The sequence below is a fragment of the Emys orbicularis genome, chromosome 5 (assembly GCF_028017835.1).
Source record: "Emys orbicularis isolate rEmyOrb1 chromosome 5, rEmyOrb1.hap1, whole genome shotgun sequence".
NCBI lineage: Eukaryota > Metazoa > Chordata > Testudines > Emydidae > Emys > Emys orbicularis.
The window spans coordinates 145,165,285-145,189,333 of record NC_088687.1 but is presented as its reverse complement, the minus strand read 5'-3'; the positions used below and the strand labels follow the sequence as shown (position 1 = coordinate 145,189,333).

The 24,049-nt window shown below is 52.7% G+C and overlaps 1 protein-coding gene across 1 annotated transcript in view; it reads left to right on the top strand.

The window, feature by feature from the left end:
• The window catches only part of LOC135879496 (dedicator of cytokinesis protein 2-like), a 334,214-nt gene that overhangs the window by 262,593 nt on the left and 47,572 nt on the right, over positions 1-24,049 (top strand). The window contains exons 29-31 of the mRNA XM_065405506.1: positions 14,307-14,405; positions 17,570-17,664; positions 20,608-20,686. Coding sequence (XP_065261578.1) covers positions 14,307-14,405; positions 17,570-17,664; positions 20,608-20,686 — 273 coding nt within the window. The remainder of the gene's footprint in view (positions 1-14,306; positions 14,406-17,569; positions 17,665-20,607; positions 20,687-24,049) is intronic.

Genomic DNA, 24,049 nt, shown 5'->3' with positions numbered 1-24,049 from the left:
TCCCCTGTGCTATCCAGCCCCTGACACTGGCTGCTCACAGGAGTCCCAGATCCTCTGCCCCAAAGGAGCAGCATGCCCCAGTTTCCCAGTTTTATCTTCAGCCGTCGCTTCTGTAAATCACACAGCATCGGTGAGCACTTGTAATAAAACAACAGCAGGTTTATGTAAGAACGAATAGAGATTCAGCTGGACATTCGAGAGTGGTGGAAACAAATGGTTACAATACAAAACAAAATCCCAACCCACAAACTGAGGCCTACACTTATCAATAGTTACTAGGGGTACTAGTTAGTGTCTGCTACCGACCATCAAATCACACTAGGCACCAGGATGACAGCCTCCTCACACACCTGTCTGTAATGTGTAGGCAACACAAACACTGTGATCCTGGGGGTCTTCAGTTTGAGAGGCGTACGCTGGAGTCTTATGCTGCCAGGAGAAAAACATCCTTGGAATTTTTAAACATTGTGGATGAGAATTTCCTAACTGAAAAAGTGTTGCAGCCAATGTGGGGGAATTTGTTATTAGACCTTGTCCTAGCAGATAAAGGAGAACTGATTGTAAAAATTAATGGTAACTTAGGTACAAGTGCTCATGACTTGATCTCATTTATAATGTCCAACCAGAATAAAGTCGAGACCAGTAATAGATATACTTGGTGCTTTAATAGGGCCAGTTTCACAAAGCTGAAAACAAGTATGAGCCAGATCGGTGGGAGGAAGAATTTAATCAGAAAAATGTGAATGATAATTGGGAATAGTTTAAGAACATCTTACTAGATGTCCAAAAACCCACAGCCCCACAATTGAGGAAAAAGTCTGTGCTGCCTAAAAAAACAACCTGGGTTAGAGGGGAAGAGAAGACAGCTTAGGTAGATAGATGATTGATTAGATAAATAGAAAGGGGAAGTTGATAGTAATGAATATTAATCAGAAGTTAGGCATTGTACAAAATTGATAAGGGAAGCCAAAGGACACAAGGTGAACTCTATGGCCAGCAGAGTTAAGGACAATAAGAAGGAGTTTTTTAAATATATTGGGGGGGGGAATGGTATTGGTCTGTAGATGGACCACTAGATGGGAATTGTAGAATTATCAATAATAATGTGGAAAAAGCAGAAGTGTTCAATAAATATTTCTGTTCAATATTTGGGGAAGAACAGATGATGCAGTCTCATCATATACACTCTTTCCATTCCATTAGTCTCACTATTGGATGTTAAACAGAAGCTACTAAAGTTAGACATTTTAAAATCAGCATGTCCAGATAACTTGTATGCAAGAGATTTAAAAGAGCTGGTTGTGGAGCTCACTGGACTGTTAATGTTGATTTTCAATAAGTCTTGGAGCACTGGGGAAATTCCAGAAGACTGGAACAAAGCTAATGTGCAATTTTTAAAAAGAGTAACTGGGATGACCCAGGTAAATTATAAGCCTGTCGGCTTGACACCGATCACAGACAAGATAGTGGCATGGCTGCTACTGGAGTCAATTAATAAAGAACTAAAGGAGGCTAATGTAATTAACATGGGCTTTTGGAAGGTAGATCCTGTCAAACTAACTTGATTTTTTTTATGAGATTACAAGTTTGGCTGATAAAGGTAATAGTGGTGATGTAATGTTCTTAGACGTCTATAAGGCATTTGACTTGATACCGTAAGACATTTTGATTAAAAACCTAGAACAATATAAAATTAATTATGTCGCGCATTAAATGGATTAAAAACCAGCAATTCTTCAAGAGTGTCCCTGTGGGTGCTCCACTTCAGGTGCACCTGCGCCTTTGATCAGAGATTTCTGGTAGCAGTGCTTGTTCAGCCTGCACATGTGCCCCACATCCGCACGAAGGCTATATGGGGCTGCATGGGCGAATTGCCCTCAATTCCTTCTCAATAGCCTTCAGCCTGAGGTGGGACCTACAGCTGTGCCTGTTCTCTGCTACTATTCAGAAGTTAGTATAGAGTGTTTGTAGTTATTGGATCAGCCGTTCCCTTTTCTTTTGTTCTTTCTTTCTTTCTTTCTTTCACTCGCTGGGATGCTAAAGGTGACTCTCTTATCATGTGGCTACTCCGGTCAGCGATGGGCATTCCCACAGCCTGTGCTGTTTGGGTGATACCAATATCCCTAGTAAGTGCAAGATACTCACTTCCTTCAAGGATAGACCCCCCCCCCCAAAAAAAAAAACAGGAAGATCAAATTTAAGCTGCTGATGATGGAGCAAGCCCTGTGGACAGCTTCAGATCCCAGGGGGGAGGACCTCCCTGTACATAGATCTCCCAGTACTGATAGGGCCTCATCCATATTGATATCTTGGTCACTGGATGCCGCTAGAGAAATAGGTGGTACTGTGGCAGCAAGTACATCTATGGTACTGAAGACCTCAGCAAAGGTAGCCCCGTTACTCACCTCTGAGCACAAGGAGATGAGTAAATCTCCAAGAAAATCTTTGTCACCGACACCCAAGAAGAGTATGGAGCCCTCGGGTCCCAAGAGGAGTGCCACGCAGGTGCCAAGTGATGTTGGTACTGCAAAGGCGAAGAGGAGTCCGTCGTCTGAGACAGACATGGTCCCAATCTCTGGAACACATTGTGACCCTGGCAGAGCAGGTCATGCCAGAGTGTATCCAGGCCAATTCACCTGGGTATTAGTAGAGATCAAAGTGATCGTTGAAGGTAGAAGAGTGTATTTGATGTTTAAACTCCATGAAAATTCCTGGGATGTTACCTGCATTGTTTTCACTGACCTGTCTCCTGGTGTAATATCATAGCAACATTTACTGTGTGTGCACCCCTGTAATAAGCAGCCCATCAAGGAAGCCTTGTGGAATGCTAGTGAAGGACTTTAACAGACAAGTGCTAATTTCAAAGCAAGTGGCCATCGTGTGTGATGACCACAGGTCAGTGACTCAAAGTGCGTTTCTCGCGCACCGCCATCACAGGAAAAGCCCACCTGGGCGGTGACCCTGGCTGTCAGCTTGTTTTCTGTCGAGGAAGGATCCTGCATCTCTGGCCTGTTTGGACTCTTACAGGGCAGGGTACCAGATGCACAGCGGAGATCCCCAGGGACAATCTGGGTACCCTGAAAAGACTTTTGGGAAACTGGCAGTTCATTACATCACTGCCACCATTTGCAATTACAAACCGCGACTCACCTGTACATATATTTTACCTGCTTTAAACTCTCCATAACTCTCACTTCCTTTTCTTAGCTAATAAACCTTCTGTTAGTTTACTATAGAATTGGCTGCCAGCATTGTCTTTGGTGTAAGATCTAGGGTACCAACTGATCTGGGGTAAGTGACAGTCTCTCAGGACTGGGAGCAACCTGATGTGTGAGTTTTGGTATAAGTGACTATTATCACTAAGTGCAGGTTCTTTGGGTGGCAAGAGAGACTGGGAGTCTGAGGGGACTGTCTGTGACTCCAGGGGAGGACTGGTACAGAGATCCAAGAGTTCCAATTTGTCACTGGCTTGGTGAAATCTAATTATAGACCACACCACCACCTGGGGTTGTCTGCCCTGTTTTCTGACAGTCTGCCCTGAGGTCGGCACTCACAGTGGTGAGCCGCTCCAGACAGTGGGACACCGATACCCAGAGCAGCAGAGACATTGTGGTGAAGAGTTCTTAGCCTAGCGATGAACAACATTTGGAACCGGTAACAGGAAAATCAGCAGTACCAAAGACCACTCGGGCACCTACAGTGCCGAGGGAATCAAAGCGACTCACTCCCATGTCAAGCACTCGGTACCAGCTGCATTGGTACCAAAGCTGCCCTCCATGGGGTCCTGCTCGATCCTCTGTTTGACACCATCGGTGCCGCAAGAATTTAGGTACCCTAAGGACCTGATAGCATCTTTGGAGTTTGAGTTTCCTGTTAATGAGTGCTGGGAGCTTGTCAGCATTAAGATTCTCTCAGTAACTGGCCCGCCAGTCTCCTGGAATACCACGTTTGCCCCTGGCTATCTTGCAAATGGAACAGCTGTCTCCCCCCAGGAGTATGTGGATGAGGACTCTTCAGTTCCATCTAAGTTCCCTTTGTCTATTCCAGGACACACTGCTCTCCCTCAAGTATCAGGGGGTAGCCGTGTTAGTCTGTATCTACAAAAACAACAAGGAGTCTGGTGGCACCTTAAAGACTAACAGATTTATTTGGGCATAAGCTTTCGTGGGTAAAAACCTCACTTCTTTGGATGCAGCAAGATAGACGCCAAAGGGCACCCACTTGGCAGGGACTCACATGGTTGCCTCCCCCTGTGCCATTTGGGCCCCTCAGTGGCTTTGCTGCGACCTATGGGCGTTCTGCTGTCAACAATTTACATCCAAGTCATCACACCACCAGAGGGAACAGAGAAGGGCCCACTCACCTCAACCTCCTCTACCACTATCTATCCGAAAGAGACCGTGGAGGAGCAAGAGGTCAGGGCAGATAAGGAGGTGACACCTCTTACTAATATTTCTTCCTCATCACCTGATAACGCTGTGATGCCTCCACTACCTTCTATGGCGGATGACTTCAGACAATTTCAGGAACTGAGGAGATGAATTGTTGATGCAATGCAGATTCCCTTAGAGAAGTTTCAGAAGTCCCACCATAAACTCCTAGACATATTACATACTTCAGCATCGATGAAGATTGCCATTCTGGTCAATGAAGCTCTCATGGAGCCTGCTAAAACTGTTTGGCAAACCCCAGCTACTGCACCACCTACATACAAGAGGGCGGATAAAAAGTATTACATCCCTGCCAGGGAAGTAGAAGTTTCTATTTTCTCACACAGCTCTGAAATCCTTGGTGTTGGAGGCTGTTAATGAGCAGGGTAGACAGCATAGCAAAGACCAAAAGAGGTTCAATCTTTTTGGTCCGCAAATCTTACTCTTCAGCCACGCTTTAGTTGAGAATAGCAAACCATCAGGCACTCCTGGCCAAACACGATTATGTAAACGACAACAAATTTAATTCCTTTATTGAGCACCTGCTAGTGGAACATCATGACTGATTGATTTAAAGCGGTTATACAACAGGATTAGCTTCTGGCAAGAACACCGGTCCAGGCCTCATTGGATGCTGCAAATATGGTCGCTCGATTGATATCCACTGCAGTGGTCAGGGTTGAGCATCTCGGCTGCAGCTGTCCTGCTTCCCAAGAGAAGACACAACCAAAACATGTGCAATGTGTTCCGTTCTTCCAGAATCCCCCTACCACAGTCATAAAGTTGGACGCTTCACGTCTGGGTTGGGGGCACATCTGGGACCTCATAAGGTTCAGGGCAAATGGTCAGTACAGGAGCAGCTTCTTCCCATCAATGTTCTGGAACTAAGAGCCCTCAAAAATGCTTGCTTACGCTGATCAGGTCCAAGTCAATAAAGATAATGACAGACAAGGTGGCATGCATGCATTCCATTATCCATCAGGGAGCAGCACGTTCCCCATCTCTCTTTGCTGAAGCGACCCATAGCCAACCAGATAGTCATCTCAGCTTCATTCCTCCGAGGTGTTCAGAACACCCTGGCAGATGACCTCAGCAGACATTTCTCTCTAAATTACAAATGGGAACTAAACTCCTGAGCCTTCCACGTGATATTCCTAGCCTGGAGGTTCCACTATTTGCTGCAGCAGGCAACGCAAGATGCATCAAGTATTGTTCCAAGAGGGGGTCTCGATCCCCAGTTCCTAGGAGACACTTTTCTCATCTCAGGGAAGAAGTTTGGTATCCCTACCTAATCAGACTCACTTCTTACCCTCCATTGTGACTTCTGATCATTCCTCACCTCCTGACTCAGGATGCTGGTTGGACATTTCACCCCAACCTGCAGGTTTTGAGGCTCAGAGCATGGTTCCTCGGGGGTTGTCAGGAATAGAGGTATCCTGTTCATTAGAAGTATAACAAGTTTTATTAAACAGTAGAAAAGAATCTACAAGAAATATTTAGATCCAGAAATGGAAGCGTCATTCTGTTTGGTGTAGCAATCATCAGATTTCACCTATTCGTTCTCCCTTTCCCAGAGTACAGTAACTCCTCACGTAACGTTGTAGTTATGTTCCTGAAAAATGCGACTTTAAGTGAAACGATGTTAAGCGAATTCAATTTTCCCATAAGAATTAATGTAAATGAGGGGGTTAGGTTCCATGGAAAAATTTTTTGCCAGACAAAAGACTATATTATATATATATATATATAGAGAGAGAGAGAGAGAGAGAGAGAGAGATAAACACACTCACATATACACTGTATAAGTTTTAAACAAACAATTTAATACTGTACACAGCAATGATGAGTGTGAAGCTTGGTTGAGGTGGTAGAGTCAGAGGGTGGAAGAGGGTGGGATATTTCCCAGGGAATGCCTTACTGCTAAATGATGAGCTAGCACTCGGCTGAGCCCTCAAGGGATAACACATTGTTGTTAATGTAGCCTCACACTCTACAAGGCAGCACGAATGGAGGAAGGGGAGACAGCATGGCAGAGAGAGACAGAGACACACCCCTGTGTGTGAGAGAGACGTGCATTGCCCCTTTAAGTACGCTGACCCCACTCTAAGTACATTGCCCTTTTAAGGAGATCAACAAGTTAAGACAGCAGCTGCTTCCAGCAAGCTCCCTCCATTGTCCTGAGCCCTGTCGTCAGGGGTGGCTCCAGATACCAGCGCACCAAGCGCGTGCCTGGGGCGGCAAGCCACGGGGGGCGGCCTGCCAGTCGCTGTGAGGGCGGCAGTCAGGCGGCCTTCGGCGGCGTGCCTGTGGGAGGTCCGCCGGTCCTGTGGCTTTGGCGGTAATTCAGCGGCGGGGACACTGAAGCTGCGGGACCGGCAGATCACCCACAGAAACGCTACCGAATCTGCGTGACCACAGACCGCCCGCAGGTGCGCCGCCGAAGGCCCCCTGACTGCCGTGCTTGGGGCGGTGAAATACATAGAGCCGCCCCTGCCTGTCGTGTGTCCCCCTCCCGCTCTATGGAGATGGGGGGAAGGAGTGGGGAAAGGGGGACACCCTGACATTAGCACCCCTCTTCCCCCCCCCCACCCGCACAGCAAGCAGGAGGCTCCTGGGAGCAGCTCCAAGGCAGAGGGCAGGAGCAGCACAGGGCAGTGGGGGGAGGGACAGCTGAACTGCCGGCAATTGATAGCCTGCTCATAGACTCATAGACTCATAGACTTTAAGGTCAGAAGGGACCAATATGGTCATCTAGTCTGACCTCCCGCATGATGCAGGCCACAAAAGCTGACCCACCCACAACAGAATCTTCCAGCCTGCGACCCCTGCCCTATGCTGCGGAGGAAGGCGAAAAACCTCCAGGGCCTCTGCCAATCTACCCTGGAGGAAAATTCCTTCCCGACCCCAAATATGGCGATCAGCAGTACCCCGAGCATACAGGCAGCTGCCGCACAGAGAACTTAGGGGAGCAGGGAGCTGCTGGGGAGCTGCTGGTCCACCCTGGTTCCAAGCCCCCACCAGCTAGCTGCAACGGGCTGCTCTTTCTGCAAGCAGTGGACAAAGCAGGTGGCTGCCAAACAACGTTAGAAGGGAGCATTGCACAACTTTAAACGAGCATGTTCCCTAATTGATCGGCAATGTAACAACGAAACAACGTTAACCAGGACGACTTTAAGTGAGGAGTTACTGTACTGGATTACCTGTTGGAACTGAAAATATCAGGTCTTTCTGTGAACCCCATTGGGGTACACTTCGCGGCAATAAGAGCCTTTCACCTATCCATGGGGGGGGGGGGGGTTTCGCTCTTTGCTGACCCAGCCACAGTAAGATTCCTAAGAAGTTTGTCAAATCTGCTCACAAATCAGAATCCCTGCTCCTAGCTGGGACCTGAATCTGGTCCTTAGTTGCCTCATGACGCATCCCCTTGAGTCGCTAGCTGTGTGTTCTTTGTCAGATCTATCAGTGAAGACAGCTTCATTTGTAGCTATAACTTTGGACTGAAGGGCCAGAGAATTGGGGGCTTTAACAGTGGACCCACATTTACAGTATTCACCAGAGAGAAAGAATTGCTGCGGGCCCAGGCTAGATTTTTACCTTGTGTCCTCGGAATTTCATATGAATCTAACCATTCATCTCTTATGTTTTTCCCAAAACAATGTTGGCTAGTCAAGAAGCCATGTTCTGTACCCTAGATGTCAGGAGAGCATTAGCTTTTTACTTAAATAAGACCAAAGCTTTTAGTCTCCCAGACTATTTGTATCCATTGCGGACAGAAACAAGGGTTCAGTTATTTGGAAACAGAGGTTATCAAAGTGGATCTCCAGATGTATTAAGATCTGTTATTAAGCAAACTCAGCTTCAAGAGTGAGAGCACATTCTGCTAGTGCACTTTTTACTTCTATAGCCTTCCTTAAGGATGTATCAGTTGCAGACATCTGTAGAGTGGTGACATGGTCTTCAGACCCTACCTTTTCTAACCATCATGCCTTGGGCCTGTGGCCAGATCAGATGTGGCTGTAGGCAACACAGTTCTCTCCTCTGTTTTGGACTCTGCACCGAATCTCTCCCCCCCCCCCCCCTTCGGGCCGTACTGCTTAGGAGTCCCCTGAAGTGGAGCACCCACAGTGACACTGCTCAAAGAAGGAGGAAGGGTGACCAGACGGCAAATGTGAAAAATTGGGACAGGGGTGGGGGAGTAGTAGGAGCCTATATAAGAAAAAGACCCAAAAATCGGGACTGTCCCTATAAAATCGGGACATCTGGTCACCCTAGAAGAAGGAGAGGTTCCGTTCTTTGAGATGTATGTCCCTCTGGGTGCACCACTACTCACCCTCCTTCCCCTCTGCTTTGGAGCCTCCATTGTGGGACTTTGCGGTGCAGAAGGAACTGAGGGCGGTTTGCCCACACAGCCCCATATAGCCTCAGTGCAGGGCATGAGAATGAGTGGGCCAAACAGGCACTGCTACCAAAAATCTCTCATCAAAGGCACAGGGCGCAAGCACAGCTGAAGTGGGGCACATCTCAGAGAACACCAGCTACTGCACACGGTGAGGAACCTCTCCATCTCAAATGTAACTGTCAATGGAGAATCATCCTGGGGCAGGTCTGTTTCCAGTGGGGTCCTGGTGAGATCGATTCTCTGCCCTGTGCTATTTCACATTGTTATCAGTGACCTGGAAGAAAACATAACATCATCACTGATAAAGTTTGCAGATTAACATAAAAATTGGGGGAGTGGTAATAATGAAGAGGACAGGCCACTGATTCAATTGCTTGGTAAGCTGGATGCAAGCAAACAATGTGCATTTTAATCTAACTAACCGTAAATGTGCACATCTAGGAACAAAGCACGCAGGCCGTGCTTCCAGGGTGGGGGACTCTGACTCTGAAAAAGATTTGGGGGTCATGGTGGATAACCAGTTGAACATGAGCTCCCAGTGTGATGTTGTGCCCAAAAGAGCTAATGTGATCCTGGGAACCACAAGTAGGAGCAGAGAGGTGATTTTACTTCTATATTTGGGACAGGTGTAACTGCTGCTGGAATCCCGTGTCCAGTTCTGGTGCCCACAGTTTAAGAAGGATGTTAATAAATTGGAGAGGTTTCGGAGAAGAGCCACGCAAATGAATAAAGGATTAGAAAACCTGCCTTATATTGAGAGACTCAAGGAGCTCAATCTATTAAGCTTAACAAAGAGAAGGTTAAGGGGTAACTTGATTACAGTTTGTAAGTGCCTACCTGGGGAACCAATATTTAATAATAGGATCTTCAATCTAGCAGAGAAATGTATAATGGGATGGCTGGAAGTTGAAGCTAAACAAATTCAGACTGGAAATAAGGTGTACATTTTTAACCATGAGAATAATTAACCATTGGAACAATTTACCCAGGATTGTGGTAGATCCCCCCGCCATCACTGACCATTTTTAAATGACGGTTGGATGTTTTTGATACATCTGCTCTGGGAATTAGTTTAGGAAAGTTCTCTGGCCTGTGCTGTGCTATGGAGGAGGTCTGACAAGATGATCACAATGACCTCTTCTGACCTTAGAAGCTGTGACTCCTATTGAATAAAGGAGGTTTTCCCCCGAAAGTCTGTTGCAGAGCTGACTGGCTTCACAGGAACCAGGATCCAAACATCCATGAAAACACCCCTGCCCCACCAGACGTTTCTTCAGGGAACAGATACAGAGAGACTTCCCGCCTCCCCCCCCCCCCCCCCCCCCGTGCTACACTGAACTCGTCTTTTGTCTCTATTCTTAGATTGGGCCATCCCCTGTCTGTTGTAATGTTCCTTTTTTACCTCGAAGTGGTTTTGATTGTTGACAGTTGTTTCTGATGGTTTTCCAGGGATAGTCTTGGGATGGAGCAAATCTAGACAATTGAGCCTTCACTGGCTAAGCAGGGATGGGTGACAACTCCCTCCTGCTTGAATGGGCCATCACTGAGACACATTATCCCTGGTGACTAAAGTTTACTCCAAGATCATAAAGCAAATTTTCAATATAGTTACATTATTCCTTAAGTATTTCCTGTCCATACACCTCACAGTGATTGAGTCTTGATAAGTTATGCGCCTTCTGTGGATACCTTGCATGGTACTCCTTATGGGTAAAAATCCTGCAAAGCATGTGTTTGATGTAGTGAGTTTGTCAGGTCTGAGACAAGAGTTGTTTGCAAAAAACAGGGGACTCTGTGTCACAGGGTTCTCCCAAGCAAAACCTCCTACACACTGTTCCCAGTCTCCTGAAAACACATAGGATAATCAGATACCCCACCCTCTTCTTAAAGGCTCCTGCTTAGCTGTGGCCATTTGATGTCTCCCAAGGACTCCCCAGAATGCAGAGTTAATTGGCATCTCCTGCAGAACACTCCTCCCTGCCTGCACTGCCGGATTTAGAGTGAGTGGGGCCCTGTGCTCAGCTTCGTTGTTGGGCCCCTCCTTGGGACCCAGCCAAGAAAAAGACCATTCTCCCTTATCTCCCCCCGCCCCCGTTTTCATTCTTTTTTTCTTCATCCTCCTCCTATAAGTAATAGCAAGTACATGAAAATAAAGTGAGGTACCTTGATTGTTTTTGTAGTCTAATTTATTTTTCCACAGACCACTTGAAAATTGCTGAGGGTCTTGGTGGACCACTTAATGATCTTTCCAAACATTGTTTGTACCGTTAGCTAACTATTGTAATGTGCTTTGGATAAGAGCGCTTTATAAAAAAAATGTAAAAAAACATTGGGGTGCGGGGTCTGACCAGCAGGACGGGATCGGTTCTGTTCAATATCTTCGTCAATTATTTAAATAATGGTACAGTGAGTACACTTATAAAGTTGGCGGACGATACCAAGCTGGGAGGGGTTGCAAGTGCTTTGGAGGACAGGATTAGAATTCAAAATGATCTTGACAAACTGGAGAAATGGTCTGAAGTACATAGGATGATATTCAATAAGGACAAAAGCAAAGTATTCCACTTAGGAAGGAACCATCAATTGCACACATACAAAATGAGAAATGACTAGGGCTGTTAAGCGATTAAAAAAGTAATCGTGATTAATTGCACAATTAATTGTGATTAATCACGTGATTAATCGCGCTGTTAAACAATAATAGTATACAATTTATTTAAATATTTTTGGATGTTTTCTACATTTTCAAATGTATTAATTTAAATTACAACACAGAATACAAAGTGTACAGTGCTCACTTTATATTTATTTTTAATTACAAATATTTGCACTGTAAAAAACAAAAAAATAGTATTTTTCAGTTCACCTCATACAAGTACTGTAGTGCAATCTCTTTATCATGAAAGTTGAACTTACAAATGTAGGATTATGTACAAAAAATAACTGCATTCAAAAATAAAACAATGTAAAACCTACAAGTCCATTCAGTCCTACTTCAGGCAATCACTCAGACAAACAAGTTTGTTTACATTTGCAGGAGATAATGCTGCCTGCTTCTTATTTACAATGTCACCTGAAAGTGAGAACAGGCGTTCGCATGGCACTGTTGTAGACGGTGTTGCAAGATATTTACGTGCCAGATCCGCTAAAGATTCATGTGTCCCTTCATGCTTCAACCACCATTCCAGGGGACATGCGTCCATGGTGATGATGGGTTCTGCTCAATAACGATCCAAAGCAAAGCAGACTGATGCATGCTCATTTTCATCATCTGAGTCAGATGCCACCAGCAGAAGGTTGACTATTTCTTTTGTTTGTCATTTTTAAAATGCAAATATTTGTAATAAAAAATAATATCAAGTGAGCTCTGTACACTTTGTATTCTGTGTTGTAATAGAAATCAATATATTCAAAAATGTAGAAAAACATCCACAAATATTTAATAAATTTTAATTGGTATTCTATTGTTTAACAGTGCGATTAATCACGATTAAATTTTTAAATCGTGATTAATTTTTTTTAGTTAATTGCTTGAGTTAACTGTGATTAATTGACAGCCCTAGAAATGACTACCTAGGAAGGAGTACTGCAGAAAGGGAGCTGGGGTCATAGTGGATCACAAGCTAAAAATGAGTGAACAGTGTAATGCTGTTGCAAAAAAACTGAACATCATTCTGGGATGTATTAGCAGGCGTGTTGTAAGCAAGACATGAGAAGTAATTCTTCCGCTCTACTCCGTGCTGATTAGGCCTCAACTGGAGTATTGTGTCCAGTTCTGGGTGCCACATTTCAGGAAAGATGTGGACAAATTGGAGAGAATCCAGAGAAGAGCAACAAAAAATATTAAAGGTCTAGAGAACATGACTATGAGGGAAGATTGAAAAAATTAGGTTTGTTTTGTCTGGAAAAGAGAAGACTGAGAGGGGACATAACAGTTTTCAAGTACATAAAAGGAGGAGGGAGAAAAATTGTTCTTAACCTCTGAGGATAGGACAAGAAGCAATGGGCTTAAATTGCAGCAAGGGCAGTTTAGGTTGGACATTAGGAGAAACTCCCTAACTGTCAGGGTGGTTAAGCACTGGAATAAATTGCCCAGGGAGGTTGTGGAATCTCCATCATTGGAGGTTTTTAAGAGCAGGTTAGACAAACACCTGTCAGGGATGGTCTAGATAATAGTCCTGCCATGAGTGCAGGGGACTGGACTAGATGACCTCTCGAGGTCCCTTCCAGTCCTATGATTCTATGATTCTATGGGCGGGCTGAGGCCGGGGGTCAGGCCAGGGGACCCCAGAGAGCAATCGCTTGGTTCGCTGCACCCCAAGGCCTGGGTCACTCAGCATCTGTCCTGTTGACTCATAGACTCATAGACTTTAAAGTCAGAAGGGACCATTATGATCATCTAGTCCGACCTCCTGCACAACGCAAGCCACAGAATCTCACCCACGCAAACCCCTAACCTATGCCTGAGTTATTGAAGTCCTCAAATCGTGGTTTAAAGACCTCAAGGTGCAGAGAATCCTCCAGCAAGTGACCTGTGCTCCACGCTGCAGAGGAAGGCAAAACCCCCCCAGGGCATCTGCCAATCAGCCCTGGAGGAAAATTCCTTCCCGACCCCAAATATGGCGATCAGCTAAACCCTGAGCATGTGGGCAAGACTCACCAGCCAGCACCCAGGAAAGAATTCTCTGTAGTAACTCAGATCCCACCCCATCTAACATCCCATCACAGGCCATTGGGCCTATTTACCGCTAATAGTGAAAGATCAATTAATTGCCAAAATGAGGCTATCCCATCATACTGATATAAAATTATTCTACTTAACTGCCAGGGGGCAAATTTGTCACGTACACACAGGGTCAGCTATTGCTATGTCTTAACCCAGGAAGTTCCTTCGAGAGGAAATGTAGCCAAACTCCAAACCTGCAGACAATGGACCTTTCTGTACCTGCGTCCTGTGGATAAACTGCTTGGTTTGCAAAATAAGCAAGGAGGAGGGGGCAAGTAGATGAACAATAAGGGGTCATAAGAGGGGCAGATACATGTAGCTTGCTAATTATGTATGGTAATGATGGCAAATTTTGGCCAATCGTAAAGCAATAGATTATCATAGTCAACTGCATATAATGCTTTGGTGTAAGTGTTTTCTTTGTTCTTGCTGACTTATGAGCTCGAACCCGATTGCAATTGAAATAAACGGATCGCCCCTCCCGGGGCTCCTTGCTTGGCTAGCTGTGTCTGTCCCTCCTTATTCCTCAGCTGGAACGGACAGAAATTTCTATGACAATACCATCCCCTCCATAAACTTATCAAGCTCAATCTTGAAGCCAGATATGTCTTTTGCCCCCACTGCTCCCCTTGGAAGGCTGTTCCAGAACTTCACTCCTCGAATGATTAGAAACCTTCGTCTAATTTCAAGTCTAAACTTCCTAATGTCCAGTTTATATCCAGTTTAACTCCCTGGGGCTGTCTCTCCTCAGAGTCACTACGTGGCCTGCATGGCAGCCATCCTGAACCAGATGGACGAGGCCCATTACAGCTCCTACATCCAGGCCTTCTCAGCCCGGACCGACCTGATGGTGAGTCGCCCGCTCAGCCTGTGCTCTCCAGGGCCCAACGCGGCAGCTCTCGGGGCTGTCGCCCGTCGTGGTGCTGGCGTAGCACCCCCCGAGGCCGGACAGCCCCTGCCCCCGTCCTGTCCCAGACACTCCCCAGCTGCTCCGCATCCCTTCCCATGGGCTGCGGGCAGGGGTCTCCCACACCCAGACAAGCAGTGGCCAGCTGGCAGGCCGCCCCCAAGCCAGGCTGCAGCGGGAGGCACTGGCCAGGCTCACTGGCTGTGATGCCTCGCCTTGGTGCGTCTATGGGAGGGGGTCACGTAGGGCCCGCGGGGGGCAAAGGCCAGCAGCTCCCAGCACGTCCCCAGCTAGCATCGGCTCGGGCATGAGCTCTAGGAGCAGCTCTGCAGCAGAGGGGACGGGATGGGAGGAGGGGCTGCGGAGCCAGGGCGGGAGGGGGATTGAAGGGAGGAGACTGGGACAGACACCCAAGGGAGGGAGGGGGGGTGGGTCAGTGGGGGCGGGACATGGGCCTGGCCATATCCGAGCCTGAGCCACAAAGCTGAATAGCTGGGGGCGGGGGTTGGTGCTTTTCTGTGCTCGCCTCCCCCCGCACTAGTGCCCCCCAGCGCCAGCCCCCCCAGACGTTGCTAGGAGACGGTGGCGGAGTTCGGGGTCTGGGGGGGGGCGGCTCTGCAGGCTGCGCAGTAGTAAGAGTGCTGTTCCCCAGGCTACCACCGGCCCCTCCCCCCACGGCACCCCAGAGTCAGCTCCTCAGTACCCCCTCCCCCACGGCACCCCACCTCCAGCTCCTCGGCACCCCCTCCCCCACGGTACCCCAGCGCCAGCTCCTCAGCATCCCCTCCCCCACGGCACCCCACCTCCAGCTCCTCGGCACCCCCTCCCCCACGGCACCCCAGCTCCAGCTCCTCGGCACCCCCTCCCCCACGGCACCCCAGAGTCAGCTCCTCAGTACCCCCTCCCCCACAGTACCCCAGAGTCAGCTCCTCAGCATCCCCTCCCCCACGGCACCCCACCTCCAGCTCCTCGGCACCCCCTCCCCCACGGTACCCCAGAGCCAGCTCCTCAGCATCCCCTCCCCCACAGTACCCCAGAGCCAGCTCCTCGGCACCCCCTCCCCCACGGCACCCCAGCTCCAGCTCCTCAGCACCCCCTCCCCCACGGCACCCCACCTCCAGCTCCTCGGCACCCCCCCCATGGCACCCCCACTGCCAGCTCTGTGTCCTTGGCACCCCCCAGCCCGAGCGCCTCTGCTGTTGTTCCTGTTCTCGGTGGGCAGAGGGAAGAGACCTGCCCGCTCGCGCCATGCTGCCTCCGAGGGACCGACTGGGGACAAGCTTGGACCCAGTGTGCGAGGGTGGGGGGAAGCTGTGCCCTCTCCACCCCCCGTTGTGGTGCCCTGCCAAGGGGGCAGCTGGCCTGATCCCCTGCTGCTGGCTGGGGAGGGTCGCGGCAGGGGAGGGCTGAGCTGAGCTTATGCCTGGCAGCCCCAGAGCCAGGAGGCATGTCTGCGTCCCTGCCCCGGACAGCGGGTGAGCAGGGCCAGTGTCCCCTGAGCCTGGCCAGTCTCCTGCCCTTGGGCTCGCAATGTGGCCCCGGGAGTGAGCCAGGAGCCAGTGCCGCCAGACTCAGCTGCAGCTTCGCGCCAGAGGCCGTGGTGGCGACGCCAGCTAGAGACAGGCTGATGCCTGGGGGAGGAGCTGGTGCAGCCCAGTCCCAAGCCAGGGAGGAGACACTTTGCTCTTGGGGCCCTACGAGAGCCCTGAAGAGATGGGCAAACCCTTCCCTCAACCCCAGGCGCCCCATCCTCTCGCTGCTTCCCCAGCCCGTCAGCCTCACCTCCATCCTCAGCCAGCTCGCCCTGCCCGGGCTGGGCACCCTCACCCCCGGGCGCCCCATCCTCTCGCTGCTTCCCCAGCCCGTCAGCCTCACCTCCATCCTCAGCCAGCTCGCCCTGCCCGGGCTGGGCACCCTCACCCCCGGGCGCCCCATCCTCTCGCTGCTTCCCCAGCCCGTCAGCCTCACCTCCATCCTCAGCCAGCTCGCCCTGCCCGGGCTGGGCACCCTCACCCCCGGGCGCCCCATCCTCTCGCTGCTTCCCCTGCCCGTCAGCCTAACCTCCATCCTCAGCCAGCTCGCCCTGCCCGGGCTGGGCACCCTCACCCCCGGGCGCCCCATCCTCTCGCTGCTTCCCCTGCCCGTCAGCCTCACCTCCATCCTCAGCCAGCTCGCCCTGCTTGGGCTGGGCACCCTCACCCCCGGGCACCCCATCCTCTCGCTGCTTCCCCTGCCCGTCAGCCTCACCTCCATCCTCAGCCAGCTCGCCCTGCCCGGGCTGGGCACCCTCACCCCCAGGCGCCCCATCCTCTCGCTGCTTCCCCTGCCCGTCAGCCTAACCTCCATCCTCAGCCAGCTCGCCCTGCCCGGGCTGGGCACCCTCACCCCCGGGCGCCCCATCCTCTCGCTGCTTCCCCTGCCCGTCAGCCTCACCTCCATCCTCAGCCAGCTCGCCCTGCCCGGGCTGGGCACCCTCACCCCCGGGCGCCCCATCCTCTCGCTGCTTCCCCTGCCCGTCAGCCTCACCTCCATCCTCAGCCAGCTCGCCCTGCTTGGGCTGGGCACCCTCACCCCCGGGCACCCCATCCTCTCGCTGCTTCCCCTGCCCGTCAGCCTCACCTCCATCCTCAGCCAGCTCGCCCTGCCCGGGCTGGGCACCCTCACCCCCGGGCGCCCCATCCTCTCGCTGCTTCCCCTGCCCGTCAGCCTCACCTCCATCCTCAGCCAGCTCGCCCTGCCCGGGCTGTGCACCCTCACCCCCGGGCGCCACATCCTCTCGCTGCTTCCCCTGCCCGTCAGCCTCACCTCCATCCTCAGCCAGCTCGCCCTGCCCGGGCTGGGCACCCTCACCCCCGGGCGCCCCATCCTCTCGCTGCTTCCCCTGCCCGTCAGCCTCACCTCCATCCTCAGCCAGCTCGCCCTGCCCGGGCTGTGCACCCTCACCCCCGGGCGCCACATCCTCTCACTGCTTCCCCAGCCCGTCAGCCTCACCTCCATCCTCAGGCAGCTCGCCCTGCCCGGCCTGGGCACCCTCACCCCCGGGCACCCCCAGGGCCCACAGGCGACTGCAGCACCCTGGCTCCTAACAGGGCCTCCTTACTTGGCAGGACTTTCTCATGGAGACCTTCATCCTGTTCAAGGACCTGATCGGCAAGACAGTGTATCCCTCCGACTGGATGGTGATGAACATGGTGCAGAACCGGTGAGCAGAGCCTCGCCTCAGGGACGTGCGGAGACTGGACCTGCCTGTCCTGGGTCTGAGGGGCTGCGGGGCTCCTCTCCCACAAGCGCCCACAGCTGGGGGGAAGTGTGAGCTGTCCAGGGCACATGCCCCTGCCAGGGGGATCCCGGCAGCTCCAGCTCAGTGTAAGCGGGGGAATGGTCCCGCTATTGTGGGGAACTTTCCTGGCTTCTGCACTACCCCGGTGAAGTGGGCTAACGAAAGGATCCGAGTCCTCGCTCCCACTTCCTTTACCCAGAGGCCTCCCTGCCCTTGAGGACTCCCCTTCCACTCTCCTGTCTGGCAGAGTCCTCGTAAACCCCGACAAGGCTGGGCCCAGGATTCCTGGGGGGCTTGACCCCCAACCCTGCTGTGGTCACCTAGGACAGGGGCTAGGGTGTCCCCACTCCGGGGTACTCTCTCTGCACTGGGCACCTCCCTGACCCACTGATCATTTTATACAATTTAAAGCAATACAGTTTATTTAATTAACAATTAGTTTAAAAAGGAATAAAGAAAAATGGAAAAGGTTGAAGGAAACACATCACCCTGCTCTGTGGCAGGGAACATCACAAACAGTGTCTCTGGAACATCAGGGCAGTTCAGTCTGTTCCTTGTAGGTCCCGGGCCTCCTTCTCAGGCCCTGGCTCTGCTGCAGAGATGCTGCGGGTTGGACACTTGCTCTGGCGGTGGCCACACGCTCTCAGGCTCTAGGTGGCAGGACCCTTCTTCCCAGCGTCGCCCCCGCCCTGACAGGGTTACGATCCCCCTCCAAGTCTGGCCTGCAGAGCCTCTTGGCTGAGGTATCTCCCTGTGCTGGGCCCACTGCCAGGGTCCCCCTCACTCTCCCCAGCTGCTCACCGCACCCAGCTCCGGACTGCTCCAGCCCCAGCTCCAGCTCCACTCTGCCTCAGCACGGCTGCTGCTGCTGCTCTGCCTCCAGCTCCCTGGGCTGCTTCTCTGGCCCCTCTGGCTCTGGTTGCTGCAGCTCTCCTCCCAGGACAGGTCTGCTCTGCAGGCTGCTTCTGTGACTCTGCTTTGGGGCTGCAGCTCTGCTCCCAGCAACTTAGCTCAGGCCCCTCTCTGTCCTGGCTGTGCTCTGGCTTTGGGGCTGCATCTCTGCTCCCAGCAACTTAGCTCAGGCCCCTGCTCTCTCCTGGCTGTGCTCTGGCTTTGGGGCTGCAGCTCTGCTCCCAGCTCAGGATCTGCTCTCCCTGGGCTGTGTCTCTGGCTCTGTGGCTGCGCCTCTGGCCCCTCTGGATCTGGCACGGTTCTGCTCTCCAGCTCAGCTTGGGCCCCTGCTTTCTCCTTAGCTCGGCCCCACTCAGTCTGACCCAGGCAATTCCAGCTCACACGGAGGACCGGACCGCCCTTGCCTCCTGATTCTCTGATTAGCCTGCCCGCCCTGTCAATCAGGCTGATCTGGAGCATTGGCCTCTCCCCATTGTTCCTGGGGACTGTCAGTCTCAGGCTCCTGATTTGCCATCGACCCTTCCCCTTTTAGTGCTGGGAGCTAGCCAACCAAAACACCCCCACTGAATGTTAGTAAGGGGCAACAGTCCCCTTACATCAGCAAGGGTGGCAGGGTGAAGAGGGGGTGGGAGGGGGTAAGTGGGGGGCTCAGCATGGGCGGGGGGGCTAAGTGGGAGGCTAAGCATGGGTGGGAGGGGGTAAGTGGGGGGCTCAGCGTGGGCAGGAGGGGGTAAGTGGGGGGCTCAGCATGGGCGGGGGGGTAAGTGGGGGGCTCAGCGTGGGTGGGGGGGTCTGCGAGTCCTGGCTGGGGGCACGAGTCGCTGCAGCATGGCCACGCCTCTGCCCAGGGTCTCTCTCAGCTGCCTGGCCGGGCAGAGCTCTCGGGGGGCAGCAGGGGGGCTGCTGGCACCCAGAGGCTCAGTCTAGGAGGTGGGGAGGCTGCAGAGCCTGCCCTGAAGGGAGAGTGGGACCCTTGGGGGGCTGCCCCACTGTTGAAAAGCTGGGGCGTGGCACAGACCTTGTGGCTCAGTGACGGGTGGGGGAGGTGGCTGCAGACAGGGTGTGGAGGGGGTGGAGGGTTGTGTGCTCACATGCGTGCCCACCCGGGGGGCGGCCGTGCTGGCTGTGTGTGTGTGTGCAGGTGGGAGGTTCTCTCTTTGGGGGGGCGAGGGATGGGCATGCCGTTGCATGGTGGGTGCATGCCTGTATGGGTGATGCTGGCGTGGGCACGAGTGGGGGTGTGCGCATGGGGGGGTCGCCTTCCTGGGCTGCTCTGAGCGTGGGTCACAGAGGGGCCAGCCAGCCAGCCAGCCAGCTGCCCCCTCACCTGGGGGCAGGGCTTTGTAACACCCCTCACAGCGGGGCCTCTTCTGGCGCCGTCTGGGGCTTTCCGGCTCCTCTCCGGCCTCTGACAGGCAGGCTGCTGGCTCCAGTTTCTGACAGCCCGGCTGTTCAGAGCTCTTCGGCCGCCTCCCTGAGCCAGGGGCGCAGCCCTTAATCCCGCCAGATACGCCCCCCTCCAGTCTTGTCCACCCGTCCGACCAATCAGTAATCACGAGTCGAACCCCAAACTCCTGAGCTGGGGAGCTGCGGGGGTTCAGCCAAACACCAACGCTGGCCAATCCTTTGCCTGCTCCTGGCGGCACCTTCTCCACCTGTTCTCAGCCACTGCAGAGGCTAGACGCAGATTTTTAAAAACACTGTACACTATACAGCTCCCGCTGTAATCCCAGGGCTCCAGGAGCTGGGGCTTGGAGAAAAACACCAACCAGCGTGAGACTCGCCAGACACCTGCGAGGTTTGGTAACCCTGCATCTCGCAGCGTGGGGCTGAGAGCCTGCACCTCAGCGGCAGCCTCCGTGCCCCGCTGCACATCGCGTCACTGCTCAGCCGCCCCGTCCCACTCACGTGCGACCGGCCAGCCACTCACTGCCTGTGTCGCTCTCCCTGCAGGGAGTTCCTCCGAGCCATCAACCAGTTTGCTGACACCTTGACCCAGATGTTCCTGAGCAGCAGCAGCTTGGAACTGCAGGTGAGCAGAGGGGCTGGGAGGGCCTTGCCCAGCTCTGAGCGGGGCCTGTGAGAGCCGGGGCTGCAGGAGGGCATCAGGCCTTTGCCAGCATTTTTGCTAATGCTTTACCTGGGGCTGCTCCAGTGACAAGGGCTGGGGGAGCATTTCTGGGCAGGCTTCGGATTGGTCTTGTCATCCCCTGCAGGTTTGTAGTGTTTCAGGTGAGACGCAGTCAGCCCCTGCCCTGGTTCCTGCCCCCCCCCCCACATCTCTGGTTCCTGCCCCTCCCCCTCGTCCCTGGTTCCTGCCCCCCCCGCCCCCACATCTCTGGCTCCTGCCTCCCCCTCGTCCCTGGTTCCTGCCCCCCCCCCCTACATCTCTGGCTCCTGCCTCCCCCTCGTCCCTGGTTCCTGCCCCCCCCAATCTCTGGTTCCTGCCCCTCCCCCTCGTCCCTGGTTCCTGCCCCCCCCCAATCTCTGGTTCCTGCCCCTCCCCCTCGTCCCTGGTTCCTGCCCCCCCCCAATCTCTGGTTCCTGCCTCCCCCTCGTCCCTGGTTCCTGCCCCCCCCAATCTCTGGTTCCTGCCCCTCCCCCTCATCTCTGGTTCCTGCCCCCCCCAATCTCTGGTTCCTGCCCCTCCCCCTCGTCCCTGGTTCCTGCCCCCCCCCTAATCTCTGGTTCCTGCCTCCCCCTCGTCCCTGGTTCCTGCCCCCCCCCAATCTCTGGTTCCTGCCCCTCCCCCTCATCTCTGGTTCCTGCCCCCCCCAATCTCTGGTTCCTGCCTCCCCCTCGTCCCTGGTTCCTGCCCCCCCACATCTCTGGTTCCTGCCCCTCCCCCACATCTCTGGTTCCTGCCCCTCCCCCACATCTCTGGTTCCTGCCCCCCCACATCTCTGGTTCCTGCCCCTCCCCCACATCTCTGGTTCCTGCCCCCCCCCCCAATCTCTGGTCTCTAGCCTCCTCCCACACCCGCATGTCCCTGGTTCCTGACCCCTGCCTTCCCCCGCACATACACCTCTGGTATGTGGCCTCTTCTCCCTCCTAAGTCAAAATGGCTTTCAGCCAGCACTAGGGAATTCTTTATGAGACCTTGTCCTGGCAAAAAGGAACAGATCACAGCACCAAAAATCAATGGTAGCTTTGGAACAAGTGATCATGATGTGATCACATTTATAATGTGCAAGCAGAATAAAGTCCAGACCAGTAATAGATATATTTGATGTTTTAACAGGGCCAGTTTCACAAAGCTGAATATGATTATGAGCCAGATCAGCTGGTAGGAAGCGTTTAATCATAAAAATGTAAATGATAATTGGGAATTATCTAAGAACTTACTTGATTCCCAAACAGCCACAATTCCACAACTGAGGAAGAAGGCTGTGCTGATTGAAAGACAACCTGGTTTAGAGGGGAAGTGAAGAAAGCTATAAAAATATAATAATAAATGGAAAAATGGGAAAGAAGAACTGTAGACAGTTGATAAGGGAAGCCAAGGGACACAAGGAGAAATCTATGGCCAGCAGAGTTAAAGACAATGAGGAGTTTTTAAAGTATATTAGGAACAGAAAAAATCCTGACAAAGTATTAGTCTGTTACTAGCTGGAAATGGTAGAATTATCTGGATGGATGGATTCTCCCGTCGCTCATGGATGAGTTTTCAGCTAATGCTGACTTACGTTCTAGATTGATTTGATTTTGTGGCTTCTCACGCGGCTTCTCAATGCCCCCTCGACCTCCTCTCAGCCAGCGCTGGAACAGCAGAAGGGGTTAGTAGGTGTCTGGACACAGCATAGACCGTACTGGGTTAGCATAGAGAATGGAACAGTTACAGCAGCGTTCCTCTGGGTGTGCCCAGAGTCCCGAGCTCTCTCTGACCCCCCTCGAGTCCCAGTCCAGAAGCGTGAGTCCTGCTTCCAGCAGCCCACACTCTGCCACACCCAAGGGCCACTCCTCCATCCTTTGTTCTGATTCCCGGGCAAAACAGGTCCCCTGGTCATTCTCCTTCACTCTTTGTTCTCCCACTGGCTAAAACTGTCTGGCTTCCTGGAGAGGGGTCGCCAGTCCCAGTCGTTAGTTGCTAGGCACCGAATGTCCAGGCCATTGTCTTGTGGATTCATCATGGGCATGGGGCCCCAGACAGCCAGCGTCAGTCACACCTGGATTGCTACAAAGAATAAACCCCCTTTTCTCACCACCTAGTAACCATGCAGCACATAGGGGAAACTGAGGCACACACTGTATTCATACAAAATATTAAGAAAAATTCCCACTTCGTCACAGCTTGTCAGCCACATCCTGCAGTTCTGCAGCCTTCTGTTCCCGCATCATTAGCGCTAATCGGGTTTGTAGTGTGGGGGCGGTGCTTGCGGCCTCGCAGGGGAGGGCAGCGGGTCTCTGTACGCTGCTGCGCCCACAAGCGCCGCCCCCGCAGCTCCCATTGGCAGCAGTTCCTGGCCAATGGGAGCTGCGGAGTCGACGCTGGGGGGTGGGGCAGCAGCAGTGCACGGAGCCACCTGCCCTTACCCTGGGGCAGCAGAGACATGCCAGCCGCTTCCAGGAGCGGCATGGGGTCAGGGCAGGGACTGGCAGCCTGCCTTAGCCCCGCTGCACCGCCGACCGGGAGCCACCCATGGTAAGTGCCTCCCAGCTGGAGCCTGAACCTCGCACCCCCTCCCACACCCCAATCCCCTGCCCTGGCCCGGAGCCTCCACCTGCACCCAAACTCCCTCCCAGAGCTTGCTCCCCTCACCCTCTCTTGCACCCCAACCCCCTGCCCCAGGCTCAGCCCAGAGCCCCCTCCCACACTCCGAACCCCTCGGCCCCAGCCCAGTGAAAGTGAGGGAGGGTGGGGGAGAGCGAGCGACCAAGAGAGGCGGGGTTGGAGTGTGCGGGGCGGGGCCTCAGGGAAGGGGCTGGGTTGATCCTGGGTTGATCTTCAATTCAAAAAGTGATCTTGTGTGTAAAAAGGTTGGAGACTATTGGGTTAGACATTATGAGGTGCTCAGATACTATGGTGATGGGGCCACATAAGTGCCACAGGCAGAGTGGGAACTTCTCTATTCACTGCTCGCCTTGCCCTGGGGTTTTGGGCCCTTCTTTTCACCTAGACCCCCAAATCTCCCTCTCTTCTGAATGTGACCTTGGCTGTATTTCTGCTATGCTTCCACACCCCCACCCTCCACACAGAGGGATTCCTGTTTTACAGACTCATCTAAGGACTTCCAGATCCTTAATTTAATTGAATCACCAGCCCTTTCTTATCTTAATCACTCGGCCTCTGTAACAAAACCCTGCCCCCCTGCCCCGGGGTGCGAGCTGGGAGCGGTACAGAACTCATCACCGTCCACACTGCAATTAAGAGCTCTGCCTGGGGCTGGGCGAGCAG